Genomic DNA, 24,857 nt, shown 5'->3' on the forward strand with positions numbered 1-24,857 from the left:
GAGCCGAAGTTGGAAGCTTAACTAACTGACTGAGCCACCCAGGTGCCCTGGTACACATATTTTTGTACCTATAGTGATAAAAAAGAACAGAGACAAATACAATTAAGTCTTCAGAATAAATGAAATGTTAGAGATAAAATGTGTTTCTAAAGTCAAATTTAAATTAAAATAGTTCTTTTCAAATGCAGGAAACGACTGCTGGCTATTTTACAGGAGATTCTTACTCTACCCACAACCCCAATATCCCTTCTTTCTTTTCTTGTTGAGAGATTGCTCTGCATTGTTATAGATGATAATAAGAGAACACAAATTGTAAGTAATTTTCTTCATTGTTGATAAAGATTAAGAGGTTTTGGTCAGTGATATTTAGGATTGTCTTGTTTTCTTTTCAGTATTTTTTGCTCAATTTGTCTTTGTTTTTGTTTTAGTCTTATCTGTTAAGGTTTTAAACTTCTTAAAAGCAAACCTTTCTCCCACACACATTTTCTTTATTTTTTAAAGTTTATTTATTTTGAGAAAGAGAGTGGGGCAGAGGCAGAGAGCAGGCTGCATCCACACTGTCAGTGTGGAGGCTGACGTGGGGCTTCAGATCACAAACTGAGCCACCCAGGTGCCCCTTAAATTTATTTTTGAGAGAGAGAGTGTGAGCAGGTGAGGAGTAGAGAGAGGGGAACAGAGGATCACAGACAGGCTTCACACTGATAGCAGGAGCCAGCCTGATGCTGGGCTTGAACTCACGAACTGTGAGATCGTGACCTAAGGCAAAGTCAGATGCTCAACTGACTGAGTCACGTGCACATTTTAAAAAATTCTCTCCTTTCTTTTGTTAGCATATCTATCATTTTGTGGAATCAATTTGAAATAGAGCAGGTTAGGGAAGAGGTGACACATGTACCTTGGTCACTAGGGTTTTTTTTTTTTAATGTTTTTTATTTATTTCAGAGAGAGACAGCATGAGCAGGGGAGGGTCAGAGAGAGGGAGGTACAGGATCTGAAACAGCTCCAGGCTCTGTCAGCTCAGAGCCCAATGCGGGGCTTGAACCCACAAACAGTGAGATCATGACCTGAGCCAAAGTCAGATGCTTAACCAACTGAGCCACCCAGGCGCCCCGGTCACTAGGGTTTTTGATAGCGAGTTCAAGTTATTCATACCTAAGTTCAAATCCCTTGTGATACTTTCTGGCTTGTGACTTTGAGCAAGTTATTTAATTTACTATTACTTGTACACAATGAGAATAACAAAACCTACCTTTTCTTGTTCAATGAAATAGTATTCCTGAAGTGCTTGGTAAATGCAAAAACAAATGTTATCTATTATAATATTGCCAAGTATTTTTTTTTTTAAGTTTTTAGATGTTTATGAAGGGGCAGAGAGAGTGGGAGGCTCTGAGCTGTCAGCACAGAGCACAAAGTGGGGCTCAAACCCACAAATGGTGAGATCATGACCTGAGACGAAGTTGGACGCTTAACCAACTGAGCCACCCAGGCGCCCTGCCAAGTATTTTCTTGAGATAGTCAAAAAAGACAGACCTCTCTATTAGTGTTTTTCATAAATTCATACAATCTCTGAGTTGCAAGTTAATTCAGAAGTTGTCATTTTTAACCCCTCCTTATAGTTACTTACACATAAATCCTTTCTACGACATACAGCATTCCCAGTTAGGTTATCCACATCTGCCTAAGCACCTTCATTGGGGATGTCGCCTTTTCCTAAATCAGCCAGTGGCTCTGAAAGGAAAAGTCTACAGTTATGCTGTCATTTATGCAAAAGGGAATTGAGGATTGTGGACAGAAATTTTTAGGTTTTGATGCTTAAGATTAGATACTATATTTTTTTGAGTACTATATGACAGAATTTATCTTCAGTGTCTATATGCTTGATTACCTTCTCACAATCTTAGAGTTTTTAATTAGATATATTTTTTGGTCATTTTTCCCCCCAAGTTGTCCAGAAGGTAGAATGTGTACTGTTTTTACTTGTATGTTTTGCTCTATTTTTTAGGAGATCGTGGATACTATTTGGAATTCTGTGTAGCAAATTTGGTGTCATTTTATGATATAGAGCATATGTTAAATCGTGTACTCTGAATTATAATTTACCAGGTTACAGAAATTATCTCTGAGATTCGGGCGCCCATTGTTACAGTTGGCGTTGATGATCCGGCTAGTGCAAGAAAGAAAGAAGTCAAGGTAAATTTCTTCTAAATTAAAGAAATGGTGGGATGCACGGATGGCTCAGTTGGTTAAACGTCCGGCTTCAGCTCAGGTCATGATCTCACAGTCCGTGGGTTTGAGCCCCACATTGGACTCTGTGTTGACAGCTCAGAGCCTGAAGTCTGCTTTGAATCCTGTGTCTCCCTCCCTCTCTGCCCTTTCCCTGCTCATGCTCTGTCTCTCTCTCTCAAAAATAAATAAACGTTAAAAACATTAAATTAATTAAAGAAATGCTTGAGTGTAATATAGTTGTACAAGTCTTTTATTTCCTCTTGCTGCATTTTTCAGAATTGTTCTCACAGAGTCAAATTATTGATTATTGAATTGTAAGAGTATCTAAAATGTAACCAGATTATGCAGCCTGAAAGATTTGCCTATCTCTGGTTCAGGATGACTACAACCTTTTGTATATACCTGACTCTGCCTAACTTTTGGGTTGTTGGGATTTGAAATAATACTCTTCGGTTTGGTATAGATTTTTATATTAATAGTTTTTGTTAAAGCAATTTTTATCTTTCCTTAGATGGCTGAAATAAAAGTTAAACTGATTGAGGCAAAAGAAGCTTTGGAAAATTGCATTAACTTACAGGATTTTAATCAAGCGTCAGAATTAAAAGAAGAAATAAAAGCATTAGAGGATGCCAGAATAAAGCTATTGAAAGAGACAGAGCAACTTGAAATCAAAGAAGTTCACATAGAGAAGGTATAGATAATTTTTTCATACTAAACTTCAGTTATTATCTCAACTACACTTTATTTTCTTTTTTAACTCAAACTGCTGGAGTATATTTACTTTGGAGGGCTTTTTTAGCAGTATCATGAATAAACATGAAAATAATTTTTCCCTTTTGTTTTTATTTTAGACTTTGAAAGGCCTCAATTAGCTTTAATTAATATAACTAGGATTTTATTTGCCCCCTTTTCATGCTAATATCTGGAGTTTATAGTCTTTTCCTCCTTGCTAAGGAAATTTACCTTCTAGTTTTTTCTGTGTGTGTGTGTGTGTGTGTGTGTGTTTTGTTTGAATGCTTTAGTAAAAGGAATTGCATCCATCTATCCATCTATCCATCTCTCCTTCATGCAAGACTCATGACCTTTCTGAGCTAGGAAAAGAATTTCTATGGTAACCATACTATTATACATGAAGCTTAACTACAATTTTGTTTTGAAAAAAAGCTAGAGTTTTATTATGTTAAATACTAAACTTTTTTTCCAGTAACATTTGAAGTTTAGTTTCAGCAGTCATTTTTTTTAACTTAGTTGTGTTTAATAAACTTTTCATTTTAATAGAAGATAGAATGATATCAGTTCTATAATATTTGATATTAACTTTCATTTAGGAGATCTTTTTGAATTTTGCCTTTTGTAGTAAATGTCTTTATTATTTTACTTTGAGTTTGTAAATGCTGATTGGAGTGTGCTCAAAGAGAATGCTGGATAGGAAAGAGTTTACTATTCAGGAGCATTTTGTAAGTTATGCCATATCCTTGAGTTCTCTAGCTATAGACATCCGTGTTCCAACACTCCCACTTTCCCATTGAATATGCCTACATTTTATTTTCATAGCTAGCATCTTGTTTGACAAAGTCTATGGATCATTATGGGTTTTTAATTTGAGGAACAGATTTAAAGTGAAAAATGAAAATGTAAACAAAAACTATACAAAGTGCAGGTCTGAATTGGGAAATTGTGAACAGACATCGTCTCTCATGATTAATATCATCTGTTTAACTTGAGTTTGCTTTGACTTTCTGTGTTCATTTGTCCTATTTAAGGATTATAAATCTATTATAGTACAATTCTAGCATAGCATAATAAAATGGTTTAGGCAGGGAGGTTAATAGAGGTTTTATGGAGAGACATCTAATCCAGGTTGAGTCTTGTTGGCTTCCCCAGGGGAGGAAATGTTTTCACTTGACATTGGAATAAAAATAATAATGTAAGCTAACAGTTAAAGGATGCTTTTTCTGTGGTAGTCACTGCTTTTAAACACTTCACAAGTATTCTCACTATAACCTTGTGGAGTTGGTGCTATTTTCATTATATAGAGGAAAAGTAACTTGCCCAAAGTTACACAGATGGTAAATGGTAGAGGCAGGATTCAAACCCAGGCAAGTCAGGCTTTAGATTTGTGCTTTTAATGTACTCTATTGTCCTTCTTGATGAGTTTTCCAAGGAGTCCTGTAAGCCCATGGAATGGCATATATGAAGGTCTAGAAGTTAGAGTACCTGCTGTGTTTAAAAACTTCAGGTCCACCTGACTAGAGAATTGAGGGGAGAGAGGTAAGGGAAAAATTAAGGACTAGGTCTTGTAAGTTATTGTATAAGCAATATTTAAAATTTTCTGCCTTAGCCAAGGATCATGGTGAACCACTAAAGGTTTTAAGTGTTAGGATAAGATTTATATCTTAGAAAATAGATTGCAGTGTGATAAAAGCATAGGCAGGCACAGTAGTTGAAGACTGTTATAGTAATGTAGGCTTGATACGTATATAGCTGAGTTCTCTCTTGGACATTTTGAGTTTGAGAAGCCTGTGGGACATACAAGAGGAAATGTAGCAACTGTATAAATGACTCTAAAACTTAGGAAATGGCTGGGTCAGCTCATGGATGGTAATTGGAGTTGTATGGTTGGGTAAGATTGCCAATAGAGACCATATGCCTTAGACAAAGCCCTAAAAAAGTAACATTTAAGGGATGGGCAGAAGATACTAATGCAGAATATTTTGTTTCATTTTAGAATGATGCTGAAACACTACAGAAGTGTCTTATTTTGTGCTATGAACTGTTGAAGCAGATGTCCACTTCAACAGGGATAGGTGCAACCATGAATGGCATCATTGAATCTTTGGTATGTTGGTGGCCTTTGAGGCTTTATTTTAGCCCACTCCTTCCTCACTTTTTAAGTGATAGGTTCCTTGGGGTTCAAAAGAATAAAAAGATGATCATCTTAAACATGTGATAAATATAAATGGTAAAAAAAAATTTATATAGTGGCTACTTCATATTGTAAAGATTAAAATAAGATAATATATATAAAAGACCTCATATATAAGTTATACTTAACTCTTTAACAAGTTTGAAAAATTATACTAGAAGGAGATGTAGAATATCTTCATTCTTTGAATAGTAAGAGGAAATACTGAAACACATCAGGTATATTTAAGTCTGAGACTGATACATTATGAGCTCTTTGAAAGGAATTTGGTTTTTTTTCCTATATATTTAAAGGACTTTTTACTAAAGTAGTTTTTCATAGGGAATCTCCATTTTATTAACCATAGGGACACAAATACTGTGAGACTCTAGGAAAAAAACATTGTCTGGTAGCAATATAAGGCAAACCACATGAAACTTTACATTTTCTAGTAGCCACATCTAAAAATTAAAAAGAAATAGGTGAAATTAATTTTAATACATTTAACCCGGTACACCCAAATATTTTAATGGCATCATTTGCTCAATATTAAACTATAAAGATATTTTACATTCAGTTCTTCATACTAAATCTTAATAGCACATCTCAGTCTGGACTAGTCGCATTCCAAGTGTTCAGTAGCCACATGTAGTTAGTTTTGACAGTATTACATAGTTCAGCTCTAGGGTATTCTTACCAGTGTTACTTATTCAAAGCAAATATATGTATCCAGGCTCTTCCAGGATTTTACTCAATTGATTTTACTTGAGGTTAATGAAAAACATCCATTGGATGTAATCTAAACTCTAGTTCTCTGGGGTGCCTGGGTAGCTCATTTGGTTGAGTGTCTAACTTTACCTCAGGTCATGATCTTGTGGTTTGTGGGTTCGGCCCTGCATCCAGACACCCCTGTCAGCACAGCCCGCTTCGGATCCTCTGTCCGTCCCCCACCTCTACCCCTCCCCAACTTACTCTCTCTCTCTCTCAAAAATAAAGTTAAAAATTAAAAAAAAATTTTTAAATCTAGTTCCCTGAATTGTCATGAGTTTCTAAATGCAGTAAAGATGCCAGTTATTGTTTATGACAACACAGAGCTTCCGATGAAAAGTAGATTTTACTAAACCATTAAAATTTAGTTTCATTCTTAGTGGAGCAAATGTCTTAAGTGTAAAGTAGTAGCTTTAAAGTTCTACTTGCATACTTTATGTCTGGTCCTATGGCAAGAGAATGGTAAACTATGGAGTAGTAAATATGAAGACTATACATGTTGGAAAAGATACACACTTTTGAGTGAAGAAAAAACACAAAGTTGAATATTCCTAATGATTTTAAGTGTACAAAGACAATTTATGTCTAAAGATTGAAGGAAGGGGCGCCTGTGTGGCTCACTTGGTTAAGTGTCTGGCTTTGGCTCGGGTCATGATCTCAAGGTTCATGAGTTCAAGCCCCACATCAGCTGAGGCTGTCACATCAGAGCCTGGAGCCTGCTTTGGATTCTGTGTCTCCCTCTGTTCTCTGCCCTTCCCTTACCCATACTCTTTTAATGTTTAATAAACATTAAAAATAAAGATTGAAGGAAACTAGAGGGATGTAAATGAGTAAGGTATTTAGATAGAGGAGTTATAATATTTTAGTGAAATTACCATTTTTAAAATAAAAATCAGGAGTGCCTGGGTAGTTCAGTCAGTTGAGTGTCTGACTCTTGATTTCGGCTCAGGTCACAATCCCATAGTTGTGGGATTGAGCCCTTTGTTGAGCTCTCTGCTGAGCACGGAGCCTGCTTAAGATTCTGTCTTTCTCTCTCCCCTGCTCATGTGCGTTCTCTCTCAAAAAAATTAAAATTAAAATCATAAAGTTATTAGTTGAACAACTATTTATTGAACATCTACTATATACTAAATGCCGGTGATAGAGTGTACATGGTATGCAAAACATATAGACTGCCCTTACGGATCTTCTGGTCGAGTGAAGGTGACATCATAAGCAAGTGGAAGGTTTTGCCATTCATAATTGCTATGAAGAAGAGCTGTATGGTCATATGTGAACTTACAATATGGAATTTGCTCCATTCAGGGAAGGTGAGTGTAATCTGATATTTGAGTAGACACTAACTATGTGCAAAGGAGAGGGAAGAGTGTTCTAGATTTCCTGTCTCCAATATGGTTGCAGCCTGCTACATGTGGCTATTAAAAACCTGTGGCTGGGGTGCCTGGGTGGCTCAGTCAGTTAAGCGTCCGACTTTGGCTCAGGTCATGATCTCATTCATGGTTTGTGGGTTCAAGTCCCGCGTAGGGCTCTGTGCTGACAGCTAGCTCAGAGCTTGGAGCCTGTTTCAGATTCTGTGTCTCCTTCTCTCTCTGATACTCCCCTGCTCACACTCTCTCTCTTTCTCTCTCTCTCTCTCTCTCAGAAATAAATAAAACATTAAAAAATTTTTTTAAAAACCTGTGGCTGGGGGCTCCTGGGTGGTTCAGTTGGTTAAGTGTCCAACCTCAGCTCAGTTCATGATCTCAGAGTTGTGAGTTCAAGCCCTGCATCTGGTATCTGCTATCATTGCAGAGCCCACTTCATAACCTCTGTCCTGTTCTTTCTCTGCCCCTTGCCCACTTGTATGCACTCTCTTTCTTGCTCTCTCAAAAATAAACATTAAAAAAAAAAAAAGAAACCTGTGGATATTAACAACTAGTCCAAACTGAAATGTGCTGTGTCAAAATACATTTGTCTTTGAAGACTTCGTATAAACAACACAATGTAGATTATCTGAATTTTTTTTTAGGTTTATATATTTTGAGAGAGAGAGAGAGCAAGTGAGGGAGGGGCAGAAAGAGAGGGGGAGAGAGAATCCCAAGCAGGCACCACACTGGAAGCGAGGAGCCTGATGTAGGGCTCAAACTCACAAACCATGCAATTATGACCTGAGCTGAAATCAAGAGTTGGACGCTTAACCAACTGAGCTACCCTGGCACCCCCTCAATTTTTTAATATTGGTTAAATGTTGTAATGTTAATATTTTGATTATATTGAGAACAGTAAAATGTATAAAAATTAGTTTCACATATTTCTTTTTAATGTACCTACTAGAAAATTTAAAATGACCTATGACTTAACATTATGTTTCTGTTGAAAAATACTGAATGGAAGACCTCAAAATCAGACCATTTTTAAGCAAAGAGCAAGCAGTAGTATGGTGTAAGATGATACTAAGAAAGACCAGATAATGAGACAATGTCATGTAAAGGAGTTTTATCTTTGTCCTATGAGCATTGGGAAACCATTGAGTCACTTTTAGCAGGTGAAAGGAGGGGTTTCTTGTGATTAGATTGTATTTCACTCTGGTTATATTCTTCTGTTTTAGCAATTTAATACTTAACCTTTGTTTTTAAATCTGAAAATTGACTTAGGCAATATGGATAAGAAGTAGATCTATCTATGAAATCATATAGAAATTACCTCTTTGATCATGTTTTTAATAATACTGTTATAAATTTCTTGTCCTGGTCAAAATTATTTTAATTTCTAATTCCTTTTAGATTCTTCCTGGAATAGTAAGTGTTCATCCTGTAGTAAGGAATCTGGCTGTCTTATGCTTGGGATGCTGTGGACTACAGAATCAGGATTTTGCAAGTAAACACTTCGTATTATTATTGCAGGTAGGATTTATCTTGTGACAGAATCTTGACTATATTTTCTGGAAATAAATATTCAGAATCTGTTGTGATACTGTGAGTGCTCTAAATTTAATCTGTTCCAGGGCATATTGATGACAGTGACTATTACGGATGACTATTAGGGACTCTGATTTTTTTTTTTAATGTCTGTTTATTTTTGAGAGAGAGAGAGAGAGAAACACTGTGAGTGGGGGGGGGCAGAGAGAAGGAGACATAACATCTAAAGCAGGCTCCAAGCTCTGAGCTGTCAACACAGAGGCTGACACGGGGCTTGAACCCACGAACCGCGAGAACAGGACCTGAACCAAAGTTGAATGACTAACTGAGCTATCCAGGTGCCTCTAGGGACTCTGATTTTTTATCTTTTGATCTCTTTCTTATTAAAGTTGAGAAAAGATGAAATGTCAATTATTTATGGTATGTTTTAAATATACCAAAATATAGCAAATTTTTGTTGACTGTGATATGCCCAGCATTATTTTAGGGTTAGGGGAAAAAAAAGGTAATTAAAAAAAAAAAACCAAGATAAAACTTGCTGTCCTAATAGAGCTTACAATTTAGAAGAGAAGACGCACAATGAAAAAAAACATGAACAGTTGAAAAAAATAAAGCGAAGAAGGAGAGTAAGGAGTGGAAATCAGCAGAAGGATCTGTTTGGTTGAGAAAGACCTGACTAAATAAATTGAAATTTGGGCCAGTGCCAGGAAAGTTGGAGAATGAACCATGTAGATATCTGGGTGTGTTGTTTCTGAGGAGAGGGAGGAACAGGGGGAGGGGCCCTGAAGTAGGACTTTTCAAGGAGCAGGGCAACTGTGGCTAGGCCAGACTGAGCGAAGAGGAGAATGGTAGGAGAAAGGGTTTGCAAGTAATAGGCCGTACATGTCTTCTGGGGACTTGCAGACTTCACAGTGAATGCAGTGGTAAATAATTGGAAGATTTTGAGTCCAGGATAATGATCTTACTGGATATATTGTTGGCGTAGACCAGGGGTTGGCATACCTTTTTTATAAAGGGCTAGAGAGTAAATATTTTTTACTCTGCAGGCCATGTGATGTGTCTCAAGTACTACTATGTGGTGCAGGTATGAAAACAGCCATGGCAATATATAAATGAATTCGTGTGGCTGTAATTTTATAAAAATTTATTTATGGACATTAACATTTGAATTTCATACAATTTTCATATGTAATGAAATTTTTTTAACCATTTAAAGATGTGCGACTCTTCTCAACTTGAAGGCTGTGCAAAAACTGGCAGCAGACTGGATTTGGCCTCTTGCCCATAGTTTGCAGGTCCCTAATATTAACTGTAGGGATACAAGTATGGAAGCAGAGATACTCATAAGGAGGGTATTGCTATAATCTAGGAGAGAGATGATGATGGCTTGGACCAGTGTTCAAGTGGTTACTGGGGTCTTGAAAAATGTTGGTAATCTAAGTTTGAAGATGACCTCTATAGAATTTGCTGATGAATCTGGTGTGGCATATGAGAGAAGGAAATTGAAGATTTTAGTCCAAATAATTGGAAAGATAGACCTGTCCTTTCCTTTGATGGGGAAAACAGAGGAACAAGTTTTATGACAGGTGGATGAGATAAGGAGTTCAATTTTGGGTGTGGTAAGTTTGAAGTTTGAGTTGCAAGTGGATATGTCAAATAGGCAGTTGTGAGCTTGGAGATAGGAGGACATGCAAGCTGGAGAGAGGGATCTAAGTCTTTATAATAGTATCCAGTACTTAGAGACTGGATGTTACCTGAGGGGTGAATGTAGAATGAGTAGCATTCTCAACTTTGTAGTTCCCTAAGACTTAGGTAACATTTAAGGAAGGGGAAGATGAAGAGGAACCAGTAAAGACTAAGGTGAAGTAGACTGTCAGGGGAGAGAGTGATGTCCTAGAAGGCAAGTGAAGATGTTATTTTACAAAGGCTAACATCACCTAACTGTTCATTGCTGGTGACAGATTGATAGGGATTTATAATTGACCATTTGGTGCAAATAAGGAAATATTTGGTGACTTTCATGAGAATAGCTTATATGGAGGGCAAAGCTTTATTGGAGTGGGCTGAGAGAGAATTATGGGAGAGGAATTGGGGATAGCCAGTGTAGACTACTCTTTCATGATTTTATTTTTGTTAGGACTAATAGAAAGGAGAAGATAGCAAGAGAGGGGAATGGGATAAGAAGAGTTTTTGTTGTTTTGTTTTGTTTTTTTGAGAGAGACAGAGAGCATGGCTGTGAGCAGGGGAGGTACAGAGAGAGGGAGAGAGAATCCCAAGCAGGCCCTGCTCCGTTAACACAGAGCCTGATGCAGGGCTGGATCCCACGAACCGTGAGATTATGACCTGAGCTGAAACCCAAGAGTTGGACGTTTAACTGACTGAGCCACCTTGGCGCCCCAAGAGATTTTTGGTTTTAATTTTTTTTAAGATTGAGAAAGTTACAGTATGTTTGTAATACTAAGGACAATGGCCCAGTTGAGAGGAAAAAATTGATAATATAGGGAAGAGAAGGCAATTGCTAGAGTGCTATTGAGTAGACAAGAAGGGATGGAATAGAGTATACCAATGGACTATAACTCCTTTGGACATCTGTCTTTAACATTTGGGCCTGGCTTAACTTCAAAAATATCCCTCCCTCCATTTCCCATATAAAAAGATGATGTGATTCATGGTGGCATCTGGTGTTGCCAAATGGTATAAAAAGTTGCAAGGAATTTTAGTGCAAATTGCTTGCCCTCAGGTAAATGGGAATGCTTTGTGTGCTCAATTTGAAAATAACAGGTGACAACATAGATCATCATTTTCATGAGAAGATTATTTTAAAAGACTAAACTCCACCAATAGTAGACTATTCCCTCAGCAAGAAACCCTTATCTTGGGGCATTCTTTAGTGTTGCAGTCACATTACCAGGGGGAAGAAAAAGCATAGAATTAGAACTTGGGGAGGTCATGTGTTCTGGAAATGGTCAAATTGTTTGTGGCTTGATTCAAAGGAAGAAAATTAAAGTCATACTTATGTCAAAAGGCAGTCATAAGAAATTTCAGGGTTTTATTTTAGTTTCCTTTTTTGGAACATTTGGCATCTGATCAATTTATTTAATGTGCAGTGATGAAATTACTGTTGCTGTTTTGTTTATATTTATCATCCTAACCTACTGTTGTCACAGAAAAATTTGTTATTGTTAGATCCTTTTGGAAACTTGCATTGTCACTATTATCTTTAAAATGATGTGAAGTTCCTTTCTCAAGGAAATGGAAAGAAAAATATTGGTACTTTGTCCAGATGAATCATTTATAAGTGCTTGGCTGTACATCTGGTTTTGCTCCAACATACGGAATGAGTCTCCATGTATAGCAAGTCATTCTTTTACATCGGTATTGGCAACAGTAATTCTTCTAGTAATTCTCAAGAAAGTCTTGTTTATTATTGTGAAATTTTATGGCTTTATAGGTACCCAGGGAGTAAAATCCTATATTTTCAAAGAGGTTTTGCTAAGAAATTAGTGTACAATAAATTCTCTACTTTCCTGTCTTCCTAGAATATGGGTCTAATACTAGATTGATCTCTGGTCATTACTTTTTTTTAAGTGGAAGAAAAATCTAATTAGAATGTTTAATAGTGAATGATTTATTTATGTCTACTTAGTTAATATTTTATTTTATTTTATTTTATTTTTGCTCTAAAAATGGGATAAAGCATTCATTAAGATCTATATACCATTAATGCTGCTGAAAATTGTAAGTTATGGTCAGGCTAGAACTCTGATAGAGGAGATTGAAGGTAGATAGTTATGTAAAATTTCTAGTATTGCAGCAAAGGAAATACCATAGAACTTTCCCGAAAGGTAATTAAGTTCACTTAACCTTTAAAGATGAAATGTGGATTTTGATCCTTTTAATTTTTGGTAGCATAATATTAATAAGTGCTGTGGTCATTTTAGCCCAAAGAAATGTAGTACGAACATAATGCATAAGAGTGGCCTGGACCACTCTGGAAGTTATTTAATACTACCTCACTTTCCACTTGACAGAGAGAGCTTAATACTGTTTGTTCTTATATATGTAATATTCTGTGGTGGAAAGGAATTTTCAAAATCAAACCGGTGTGAAAGATAATTGATGTTTCTTTTCAATACCATTCCACAATTTTACTCTTTTCCAAATCAAACTAGTCAACAGAATAGCAGCCTTGTCATGTAATTAAAGTTTTCATGAATTAAAGTTTGCCCTTTTTTTTAGATATAAACAGCTGTGATTTCTAAATTTTTTTCAAGGACTAGCTATTAATATTTGCCTGAAAAATAGATATTTTTTGTTAACTATAAATGTTTATTGATTGATAACTGGTTCAAATGCAGTAAAATAAATAAACATGTATAATTTGGCCTGTATTTTTTGGCATGTTTTTCTGGGGTGGGGTTTTAAGCTCTTATCAGATCCTTAAAATGGTTCATGATCAAAAGTAGTTAGCCACTGAATAAATTCAATTGTTTATGTTTATAAAGTTATTTTTAGGGCTACTGTTAGACGACTTTAGATTAAGAGAAAATAGCAGTCGTTTGGGAGTAAGAAATCAGTTTTTTTAAAAAAATCAAGTTTTAGTAATAAAAATTAAAGACATATATACACACACTTGTTAGGCAGGAGAAGGAAGTTGTTTTGTTTAAAAAGTCTTTCTTTGATAAATATTCAGCATTGAGAGCTATTGCTAGCCAGTAAGGGACTGAGAAGGGCAAGAAAACTAAGTTGCTGTTGAAAGAGTAGCATGTTTAGAATTCCTAGAGAATAGTCGTGAAAAGTACATTTGGCTTTGGCAGATATGTAGGTTTTACCATAATAGATACATTCTTGAAATTTCTTACAAAGTTTTGAGCTATTTTCTTAGTTCACTAACTTGACCAACTTGCAGATAATTTTCATTCATTCTAAAAGAAAGCTAAGCCATGTAGCCAAATAATTTATCAGTGTTCACAATTTAAGTGCATCAAGGAATATAATAAATCTCTTCATAATAGAAATATTCGGCTCTTTTTCATGGCTTTGAAGTTTGGTATATAGGAATTCAGTGTTCTTAGGAGAGACTCCTACAAACTGCTGGGTTTTATGGTTCACCTCCTTTTATAAAGGAGTCCATTTCATTGAGAACTGAATTCACTTTTAATGAATTCTGAATTTATTGAACTAATAAGGGAAAATTTTATCTTTAGTGAAGGTTGATAATGTAGAAGAGTCCTAAGAAAACTGATGTTTTTAATGAATGCTTTTCATTGCTTAGAATGTAATGTTTTTGTCTTAATAGATGGCCCAAAACAATTTCAATGTAATTGAGCTGTTTTTCTCAATCTTTAAAAAAAATCCTAGTGAATATAATATATTCATTCTTTACTTTTTTAATTTTTTTTTTTAGGTTTCATTTTGAGAGCCAAAGAAAGCAAGTGAGGGGGAAGAGAGAGAGAGAATCCCAAGTAGGCTCCGCACTGTCAGCATGGAGCCTCATGCAGGGCTTGAACTCCTAAACCATGAGCTCATGACCTGAGCTAAAACTAGAAACCAAGAGTTGGATGCTTAACCAATGGAGCCACCCAGGTGCCCCCATTCATTTTCAAATAAAAGGAACAAATAATATAATTCAGCTTGACTCTAGTTCTAGGAAGCCTTTTTGTACTGAAGGTGAACTTTTTCTGATTGAAATAGAAGTCTGAATGTTAGGGTATGGGGCGCCTGGGTGGCCCATTCTGTTAAACATCTGACTCTTGATTTTGGCTTAGGTCATGATTCCAGGGTTGTGGGATTGAGCCTCACATCAGGTTCCATACTAAGTGTGGAGCCTGCTTAAGATTCTCCTTCTGCCCCTCTCCCCAACGTGCACGTGCACTCTCTCTCTCACTTTCTAAAATAAATAGTTTTATTCATGTTATTTATGTGAAAAATGTTATGATACAAATAAAAATAATTTTAAAATGAAAATCTTGATGTTTGAAAAATGGTATTTCGTGTGGACTTGACTGTTGAAATTAGACTAGGAAAGTAATTTTGTGCAGCGTAAACAGACTGAAAAGCTTACTGAATTTACTTTATTTGGTGGGGGATGTTTTAATTTAGGTTTTGCAAATTGATGATGTCACAATAAAAATAAGTGCTTTAAAGGCAATTTTTGACCAACTGATGACATTTGGGATTGAACCTTTTAAAACTAAAAAAATCAAAGTCCTTCAAAGTGAACATGCAGAAATAAACTCTGATGGAGATCAAGAGTTAGAAGAGGCTGAAGAAGAGACTGCTACAGCCAAGAATGTTCTGAAACTCCTTTCTGATTTCTTAGATAGTGAGGTAAGAAATAATCATAGCCCTGTTATTATGAAATTTCTTTTTATTGTGTATATGTTTATGCTCTTTATTTCTTTTAGGCTGAAGCTTAAATTTGACCAACATTGAAAACTTTTGCCTTTTAAATATAATCAAGTCCCACTTCCATTACTGATAGACCTCGTTTCTCACCCTCAGACTGCATATGCAGAGTTGTTTCTTTAATTTTTTCTTAAATTTTTGTTTTAATGTTTGTTTATTTTTGAGAGAGAGACAGAGAGACAGTGCAAGCTGAGGAGGATCAGAGAGAGAGGGAGACACAGAATCTGAAGCAGGTTCCAGGCTCTGAACTGTCAGCACAGAGCCTGATGTGGGGCTCGAACTCAGGAGTCATGAGATGACCTGAGCCAAAGTCAGAATCTTAACCAACTGAGTCACCCAGGTGCCCCTGCAGAGTTTTGAAGTATAAACAAAAATGACTATTAGAGGGGGTTCTATTTCTTTTTCCTTTTCCCCACCTTTGTGATTTATAACTTAAACTTTTACCCCCAAGAGTCTTAAGAAATAATTTAAAGTAATTTTACATTGGGTCAGTGGAAGGTCTGAGATAGGGTATAGGATTAGATCCTTTTTCTTAAGGTACTCTTAAACTACATTTTTACAACATATATAAATTTAAAATTTTTAGTTTTTATTGAGGTCAAATTCATAAACAATTTTAAACAGTTGATTGGCATTTAGTACATCCACAATGTAATGCAACTGCCACCTCTGTCTAATTTTTAAAACATTTTCATTATCCTAAAAGGAAACTGGATACATTGAGCAACCGCTCCTTGTTTTTCCTGATATCAGCTTCTGACAGTCAACAATATGCATTTTGTCTCTCTGGACATCTCTAGATGTTTCATATAAATGGAATTATATAGTATATGACTTTGTGTCTTGAAGGCTTCTCCATGTTGTAGCTTGTGTCAATACTTTATTCCTTCTTATGGCAGAACGAGCTATCGTTTTATGTATGTACCGCATTTTGTTTAGCCATTCATCCCTTGAAAGATATTTGGGCTGTTTCTACATTTTGGCTATTGTGTATAGTGCTGTTGTGAACAGGCCTGGACATGTATTTGTTTTCTGGTTTTTGGGTATATATTTAGGAGGGGTTTACTAGGTCATACTGGTTATCTTTTTTTAATGATTTACTCCCTATCTAGTTAACTAACACTTTCCAACAAATCACATATTTATTTACTTATTTAGAATATGAGAACATTTCTACTCTCCTAGTAGCAAAATTGATTTATACAGTACAGTGTTATCAACTGTAGTCACCATGTTTTACATTAGGTCTCCAGAATTTTTTAATCTTATTTTTAAGAGCTTATAGCTGAAAGTTTGTATGGTTTTACCAATGTCTCTATTTCCTTCCTGGCAACTACTTTTCTACTCTATTTCTATGGATTTGACTTTTTTTTTTTTTAAGATTCTACATATAAAGTGATACCAGGGGCGCCTGGGTGGCTTAGTCGGTTAAGCGTCCGACTTTCGCTTAGGTCGTGATCTCGCGGTTCGTGGGTTCGGGCCCCGCATCGGGCTCTGTGCTGACTGCCAGCTCAGAGCCTGGAGCCTGTTTTCAGAGTCTGTGTCTCCCTCTCTCTCTGACCCTCCCTTGCTCACGCTGTCTCTCTCTATCCTAGAAATAAATAAAAATAAAAAAAATAAAAAAAAAATAAAGTGATACCATACAGTATTTATCTTTATCTGGCTATTTCACTTAGCACAGTGTCCTGAAGGTCTCTCCATGTTGCAGATGGTAGGATTTCCTTTTTTTTTTTTACCTTCAAATATATTCTGTTGTATATACATCTATACCACATCTTCTTCATCCATTCACCCATTGATGGACACTTAGGTTGTTTCCATATCTTGGCTACTGTAAATAATGCTACGTGAACATGAGCGTGCAGATTTCTCTTTGAGATTCTATTTGCATTTCCTTTGGATATGTACCAAGAAGTGAAATTGCTTGACCATGTGATAGTTAAAATTTCACCAAGAAGTGAAATTGCTTGACCATATGATAGATAAAAAAATTTTTAATTTTTGAGGAACCTTCATATTTTCTGTAGTGGCTGCACCAATTTATATTCCCACCAGAAGGGCACAAAACATTCCTTTTCTCTATATCCTCACCAATACTTATTTCTTGTCTTTTTGTTGATTCATACAGTGTGAAGTGATACCACATTATAGTTTTGATTTGCATTTCCCCAATGATTAGTGATGTTAAGCACTTTTTCATGTTCCAGTTGGCTATTTCTATGTTGTTTTTGGAAAAATGTCATATCAGTGCGTCTGCACATTTTTTTAAAGTTTTTATCTAAATTCCAGTTAGTTTACATACAGTAATAATAGTTTCAGGTGTACATTGTAGTTATTCAACACTTCCATACAGTAACTGGTGCTCATCACAAGTGCCCTCCTTAGTCTCCATCGGTTATTTAACCTTTCCCCTCACCAGCCTCCCCTCTGGTCACCATCAGTTTGTTCTGAATAGCTAAGAGTCTGTTTCTTGTTTTACCTCCCCTTCTTTTTTTTTTTCCTCCCTTTATTTGTTTTGTTTCTTAAATTTTACATGAGTGTTTGTCTTTCTCTAACTTATTTCGCTTAGCATAATACTTCCTAGATCCATCCATGTTGTTACAAATGCAAGATTTTATTTTTTACAGTTGAGTACAAATATATATACCACCTCTTCTTTATCCATTCATCAGTCAATGGACCCTTGGACTGTTTCCATAATTGTATTGTTGATAATGCTGCTGTAAACATCCTTTTCTTATATGGAAAAAGTGGGCTACAAACTTAATATGCACAGGATCATGCAGCTGGGAAGTGTCAGAGGCTAATATTTTTTCTTCTCTCTCTTTTATACTTTTACTTCCATTTGAATACCACTATATCTTTTCCATTTTCTTCTCTAAGTTTGTTTTGTTTACTCTTTCTAGAAATTTCTTTTCCACCAGTACACTTCCTGTTCAGATTTCCCCTTCATTCAAACACAGTGCCACTCCTACCACTGAGCTTCCATTTACACACCATTTTCCGCTGATGGCAGGGATCATTACTGAGTGTTTTCTAGATCTTACATCATGATAAGCATGTAATACATAGTGTTTTGAATTTTGGTTTCACAGTGTTTAAAAGACCTTTTGGTTCTTCTAAAGAATTTTAAGGGAATTGAAGTTTTCTTAGCTACACTAATTATTAGTCACATAGCCTTAACCTAAAAGGGAGATCTAAAATCTTTTTGTGTCTTTCACCAGTACATACATAGTATGAGTGATTTGTTGATAATTCACAGAAAAATATTGTAGGACAAGGTACACTGTAAGGCTTAAAAAGGAAATACAAATAAAAATATTTCTTTTAATAAAAGTCATTTTTATTAGGTGTCTGAACTCAGGACAGGAGCTGCAGAAGGACTAGCCAAGCTGATGTTCTCAGGGCTTCTGGTCAGCAGCAGGATTCTTTCTCGCCTTATCTTGTTATGGTACAATCCTGTGACTGAAGAGGATGTTCGACTTCGACATTGCCTAGGCGTGTTCTTCCCCATGTTTGCTTATGCAAGCAGGTATTTAGTTATAGTGATAAATCAGAATTTGACTTGAAGTTAAATTCAGGCTCCCCATGAGTCATATCTGTAATACAATTTTGTTGTTCTTTTTCTTCAATGGTTAGTAATGAAAATGAGGAGCACTTACCTAGATTTTATTTACCTGAATTATTTCTCTTTCCAAGATGAAAATATACTATATCTTGATGGGGTGAATTTTATGCATTTTTTTGGAGGATCACATGCTTTTTCTCTGCCAATATACTTTCAAATTGTTTTTCAATAGGACTAATCAGGAATGTTTTGAAGAAGCCTTTCTTCCGACTTTGCAAACACTGGCCAGTGCCCCTGCATCTTCTCCCTTAGCTGAAATAGATGTCACTAATGTTGCTGAGTTACTTGTAGATTTGACAAGACCAAGTGGATTAAATCCTCAGGCCAAGAATTCACAAGATTATCAGGTGGGTAAGTTTGTCTGTGGATGGTAAGGATGATGACTATCATGCAGGTCACTGTTTTTGGTAAAATAATCTTTTCTCTTAGGTTCTTTGACATAGAAGCCACATTTTGATCTTGAGATTTCTTTTGTTTAAAAAATTTTTTTAACATTTATTTAGTTTTTTAGAGGCAGAGAATGAGCAGGGGAGGGGCAGAGAGACAAGGAGACACAGAGTCTGAAGCAGGCTCCAGGCTCTGAGCTCACAGCACAGAGCCCGATGTGGGGCTTGAACCCACGAACTGGGAGATCATGACCTGAGCTGAAGTCAGACGCTTAACCAACTGAGCCACCCAGGCGCCCCTAGAGATTTCTGGTCTCTAGGCACCCCTAGAGATATCTATTATGGTGGCACATAACACAAAGTAAGAAAAAGGCCTTTTGCTGGGGTTCCTGGGTGGCTCAGTCTTTAAGCGTCCAACTCTTGGTTTCGGCTCAGGTCATGATCTCCTGTTTCGTGAGTTCAAGCCCTGCATCAGGCTCCATGCTGACAATGGGGAGCCTGCTTGGGATTCTTTCCCTGTCTCTTCGCTCCTCCTCCATTCACTTTCTCGGTCTCTCTCAAAATGAATAAATAAACTTAAAAATAAAGATAAAAAAGACCTTTTGGGAAATGTGGTCATAATCCCATAAAGATAGAAGTGATCAGTGCTAACATTTTTGCTACTGAAAAGAATTCGCCAAAATTTCATCACTCTCACTACCCCATCCTGACCACTGTAGTGCTGGCTGTTAAACATTCTGAAAAAAGTCCTGTTTATCTAGGACTTAAATGGAGTCTTCAAACATAAGCTTATCTGCTATGTTTCTGAGACAGGGAAGAAGAATTGAAAGAATGAGGGTCACCTCAAGTTTATTTTTATTTTTATTTATTAATTTTAATTTTAAATTAAAAATTTTTTTTAGAGAGACAGAGTGTGAACGGAGGAGAGGGGCAGAGGGAGAGAGAATCCCAAGCCTGATGTGGGGCATGATGTCATGACCCTGGAATCATGACCTGAGCTGAAATCAAGAGTCAGATGCTCAACTGACTGAGCCACACAGTCTCCCCTGTATTTGTTTTTAATTCAAAGAATATTAAGTTAACTGCAAATTGTCCCATAAATTAAACTTAAGCTGGGTTTTTAATTCTTTAATATCATTTTTTAAAAATGTTTATTTATTATGAGACAGAGAGTGTGAACAGAGGAGGGAGGGAGATGAGGGGAGAGAGAGAGACTGACTGACTATCCCAAGCAGGCTTGATGCGGTCAGCATAAAGCCTGATGTGGGGCTCCATCTCACCAACTGTGAGATCATGACCTGAGCTGAAACCAAGAGTCAGATAGATGCATAACTGACTGAAACACTCAGGTGTCCCAGTCCTTTAATAAGTCATTTAATCAAACTTGTCATCATATTGAAAATCAGTGTTATTAATGATTTCAGATTCCAGCTAATTAAGTTGAAAGTATTGCTTTTTTATTTTAATTGATATTTAATATCTGCATACTCCTTTCAAGTCATTATGTTACATGTGATTGGAAAGAAGATTACAGATAATATTAAGGCAAAATATAATAAGGGTGGGTGATAGAGCTCTAAATGCTTTAGGACTTTAGAAGAAGGTGGGGTTTTAGGGGTGATGAGCATAGCATTACTAGTAAAATTCAGTTAAGGCTTGTTGAGATTTGGGGAGTGGTTTGGGTAGAGAGAAAAAGACTTTCGGTAGGAGGGATGGAATGCAGCTGGTTTTGCAAGTCCTGCAGGGGAACTATGGGTGACTCATTCTGCCTAAGGAGCTAATGAATGGCCCTGTCGAGGGCAGAACACTAAGGTTGGGAATTTGGAGTTGGCTGTGTTTGCTGTAACAGTGCACAGTATATATTGAAAGGCTTAATGGGATGAAAGTTACCTAATAGAAAGATGAATTTGGTCGTCAGTATTGTTACATAAGGTGAACTGGCAAGAATAATAGAATATTATCAAAGAGAGCAGTTGGAAATCTATATACCTAAGAGATAAAAGCTTACAGAAAAAGAATAATAGCAGCAATAGAAAAGTAGAAAGAATAGTAGAAGCTGACGTGGAAAAAGATTATGGGTATAAAAGTCATGAAGAAAGAGCTTGGAGAGGCAAGGAAGATGGAGTCCCAGGTAACCCAGTATAGTATGGGTTACAGAAGACCTCGAAGAAAGTATTGACATCTTTTAATGGGAGAGTGAGGGAAGTAGGTTGGGGCAGAGGAAGAAGTTGAACTGTCATGCAGTCTGAAAATCCCAGCTCATCCCATAGGGAGTTCTAGAACTAGGATAGTCCTTTGAGTTGTCCAGAATTGAGACAAGGCTGGGCTGTTACCCCTCTATATCTTCCAGCCACCAGATGTGTGAACTAAGAATGTGGCAGAGCCCCACCGTCTTCAGACCAGTTCTGCGCGTGGAAACTTTTAGCCTCCAGAATTCATGGTAGCTGGAGGATGAATGCTTCAGTTGTGTAGGGGCAGGTCTCAGTCCTGTACCACAGCATCCTGTGTAGGAGGAGGAGGAGGAGGAGGAGTTCAGTTTGCAAGGGATACGTTAAGTTTGGTGTTAGACATTTTGCATTTGGGCTTATGGCAAGATAATTAGTTGGAAATGCTTGTTAGATGTGTAGGAAGTATATCATAATGGTACCATTTGCAATTTCCAAAGCTTTTTCTCTTGATTTTCTAGGCCTTAACAGTTCATGACAACTTGGCTATAAAAATTTGCAATGAGATCTTAACATGTCCATGTTCGCCAGAAATTCGGGTCTATACGAAAGCCTTGAGTTCTTTAGAACTCAGTAGCAATCTTGCTCAAGATCTTTTGATTCTGTTGAAAGAGATTCTGGAGGTAAGGTAGTTTCTAATTACTCTTAATGTGTATAAATTTTTTTAATCAAAGTAGACTTTATGAGGTTGTATTAAATTATACATATGTTGGCAAATTGTGTTTGCCCATTTAAAGTAATATTTCCTTCATAAATTTAATAGAATTTTTAAAATGGTTTTTTTTAATGTTTATTTCTTTTTGAGAGTAAGAGAGTATAAGCCAGGGGAGGGGCAAAGAGAGAGGGAGACACAGAATTCAAACCAAGCTCCAGGCTCTGAGCTGCCAGCATAGAGCCCGACATGGGACTTGAATTCACAAACTGTGAGATCATAACCTGAGCAGAAGTCAGACACTTAACTGACTGAGCCACCCAGGTGCCCCTAAAATGTTTTTAAACTGCATGATATCAGGATGTAAATTTTTGAGAAATTAGAAAATGCTGTACTAAAAAAATGTTTCCTATTATAGGAAGTGAAAGATAGGACCTGTCTGAGAGCTCTGGAGAAAATCAAGATCCAGTTAGAAAAAGGAAATAAAGAGTATGGTGACCAAGTGGTAGCAGCACAGGATGCCAACATGAATATGACTGTTTTTCAAATTGAAGATGGTAATAATATACTAACTTGTGTGTTTCTAAGATTCTGTCCTTTTCATCTTTACTGAAGCACATTTTTCCTCCTCTAGCATGTGGTTGGATTTCAGAAATGAAAGAAGAAATTTTCTAATTAATTCCCTTGAAAGTGTATTATGGATGAGTGTTTATTCTACTTCCTTAGTTTTTTTTTTATGTGTACATTTTTCACCACAGTGTGTACTATTTTAGGGGTTTTGAGTGCTTACTTTATAGTATTCACATTTCTTTGAAATAATGATTTATGATAATTTTCAATAGCTGTTAATGGTACTGGTTGTCATTTCTGTTTTATGAAAAATTGACTTGGAAAAACCATTTAAAATAATAAATGAAGCTTTTTAAAATTTACATTGTTGTATTGTTTCTGTTACTAGAAAACAGCACAGAAGCATATAGAACCCCTCTCAGGGATGTAAAAGCAACCGGAGCATCAAAATCCACTCAGCAGAAGACTAACAGAGGTAGTGTATGGATTGAGTATAATAAAACTTTTTGATTTTGTTTTCTAATGAAATACTCATTTTGCAAGTTTCCTTGTTGGTAAAAATTTTTAGATGTCTCAGGTTTCCTTAATTTTATTTTCAGTTCTTTAGTGGATATTCGGTGTTGCTCCGTGTCTAAAAGATTATAATATCAGTGTTGCTCCAAGTGCTTTTTTGTTGAAAGAGATAAGATGTAGTGTATCATATTGTAAAGGACTATTTAGGTGAAATTAAAATTTCGCTATCAAATGATCATTGACGATTATATTAGCAGTTGTTTGTATTCTATCCTTTATACGTTAAGCAACTTTGTCCTTTTTTCCCTATAGGGCTTCTGTTTTCCTTTTATCCATTTTATTTCATAATTTTTCAACATAATTTATTTCCCAAGGAATATCCAACAATAGGGGCTTTGTTGGAATAAAGTAAATGTTGACTATCAAGGGATCACTTGGAAAAAATCTGAAATTCAAGATATTTTTATTATTTTATTATTATTACAAAAGCAGTTCATGCCTATTACAGAAGAATCAGAAAATACATGCAGCAAACTCATATAAAGAACACTAATAATCCCACCCACGAAGCAACCATTATTTGAATTCTTAAAAAAAACTATTTTGAGGCCCTTTCCTATGCAGATTTAATTTCTTTCTAAATGGAATCTGGCTATAATATTTTTGTAGCCAATCAGTTATTTAAATGCTTATTGCTGGGTATTGTTCCAAAGTAGTCCCATATTGTTGGATGTTTTCTTGGGGCTAGCTGCATTATAAGCAAATATGTATGGTTTTGGAGAAAAACAGTATGTCTCACATGAATAAGTAGGGTATATAAATTTCGACCAAAGGTTCATTCTGAGCACTTTGATCAAATCCTGATCATAAATGAGGAGCATCACAGGCTAAGCTTTGTCGTCTTAACCTTGTAAATTTCTAGCAAGTAGAATTTTTGCATTTTTGCAATATGCAAATTCAGCATATTGGTAAAAGGTCTAGTTTTTACACTGAAAAATGTTTGGAAGACGTATTTGTATTGGCTATGTATACATCTGAATATTTTACAAGCCACTATTTTATTAAAGTTCTTTTTCGTTAGGACCTGTTATGGGCTTAAGCCTTTCTGGGCTTATCCTTCTTTTCTGACCTATTTCTAATATATTAATGTTTCTCCAATATGTCTTAGGCTACAGCCATAATAGAAGTACTTCTGTTTCTAGCATGTTTTTCACATTCTTCTTTCTCTCAAGTATATTTAACTAAAGTTTGCCTTCTTATAATTTGATTTCCATATTTTCCCTTGCCTATTTTCCGAGCTTACCAAAAAATGAATAAATGGCTGGAAGCTAGGAGGAAATGTGTCGTAGAGGGAAAAGAAAGGATTTGAGTAGCCCAGAAATGATAATAGATTAATAATGAATTATATATTCTGTTTAAGGACAGAGAAAAGTGACAGCTTCAACTAGGACGAACAGGAGACGTCACACTGCTCAGGTTGACTCTGAAAGGTATGCCATGCACATCTAGAAAATGTAGAGGCCTGTCTTTTTTTTTTTTTTTTTTTGGTCTAGAGAAAGAAAAAAAATGTAGTTTGCTTCCACTGTGAAAAACTCTGTAACAAGATACTCAGTGGAAACTGTAAATAATGAGGTTTTGGAGAGATATATATATATTTGAGACTTGATATTTTATATATA

The 24,857-nt window shown here is 36.0% G+C and overlaps 1 protein-coding gene across 1 annotated transcript in view; it reads left to right on the plus strand.

Moving 5' to 3' along the window:
• Window positions 1-24,857, plus strand: part of NCAPG (non-SMC condensin I complex subunit G) — a 44,649-nt gene that overhangs the window by 18,322 nt on the left and 1,470 nt on the right. The window contains exons 9-20 of the mRNA XM_039218718.1: window positions 189-312; window positions 2,104-2,190; window positions 2,738-2,917; window positions 4,955-5,065; window positions 8,662-8,781; window positions 14,899-15,126; window positions 18,555-18,736; window positions 19,005-19,179; window positions 21,905-22,066; window positions 22,514-22,652; window positions 23,054-23,140; window positions 24,599-24,668. Of these exons, the coding sequence (XP_039074649.1) occupies window positions 189-312; window positions 2,104-2,190; window positions 2,738-2,917; window positions 4,955-5,065; window positions 8,662-8,781; window positions 14,899-15,126; window positions 18,555-18,736; window positions 19,005-19,179; window positions 21,905-22,066; window positions 22,514-22,652; window positions 23,054-23,140; window positions 24,599-24,668 (1,665 nt within the window). The remainder of the gene's footprint in view (window positions 1-188; window positions 313-2,103; window positions 2,191-2,737; window positions 2,918-4,954; window positions 5,066-8,661; window positions 8,782-14,898; window positions 15,127-18,554; window positions 18,737-19,004; window positions 19,180-21,904; window positions 22,067-22,513; window positions 22,653-23,053; window positions 23,141-24,598; window positions 24,669-24,857) is intronic.

This window comes from Hyaena hyaena, unplaced genomic scaffold, assembly GCF_003009895.1.
Source record: "Hyaena hyaena isolate Hyena2069 unplaced genomic scaffold, ASM300989v1 scaffold_774, whole genome shotgun sequence".
In the NCBI taxonomy this organism is placed as follows: Eukaryota; Metazoa; Chordata; class Mammalia; order Carnivora; family Hyaenidae; genus Hyaena; species Hyaena hyaena.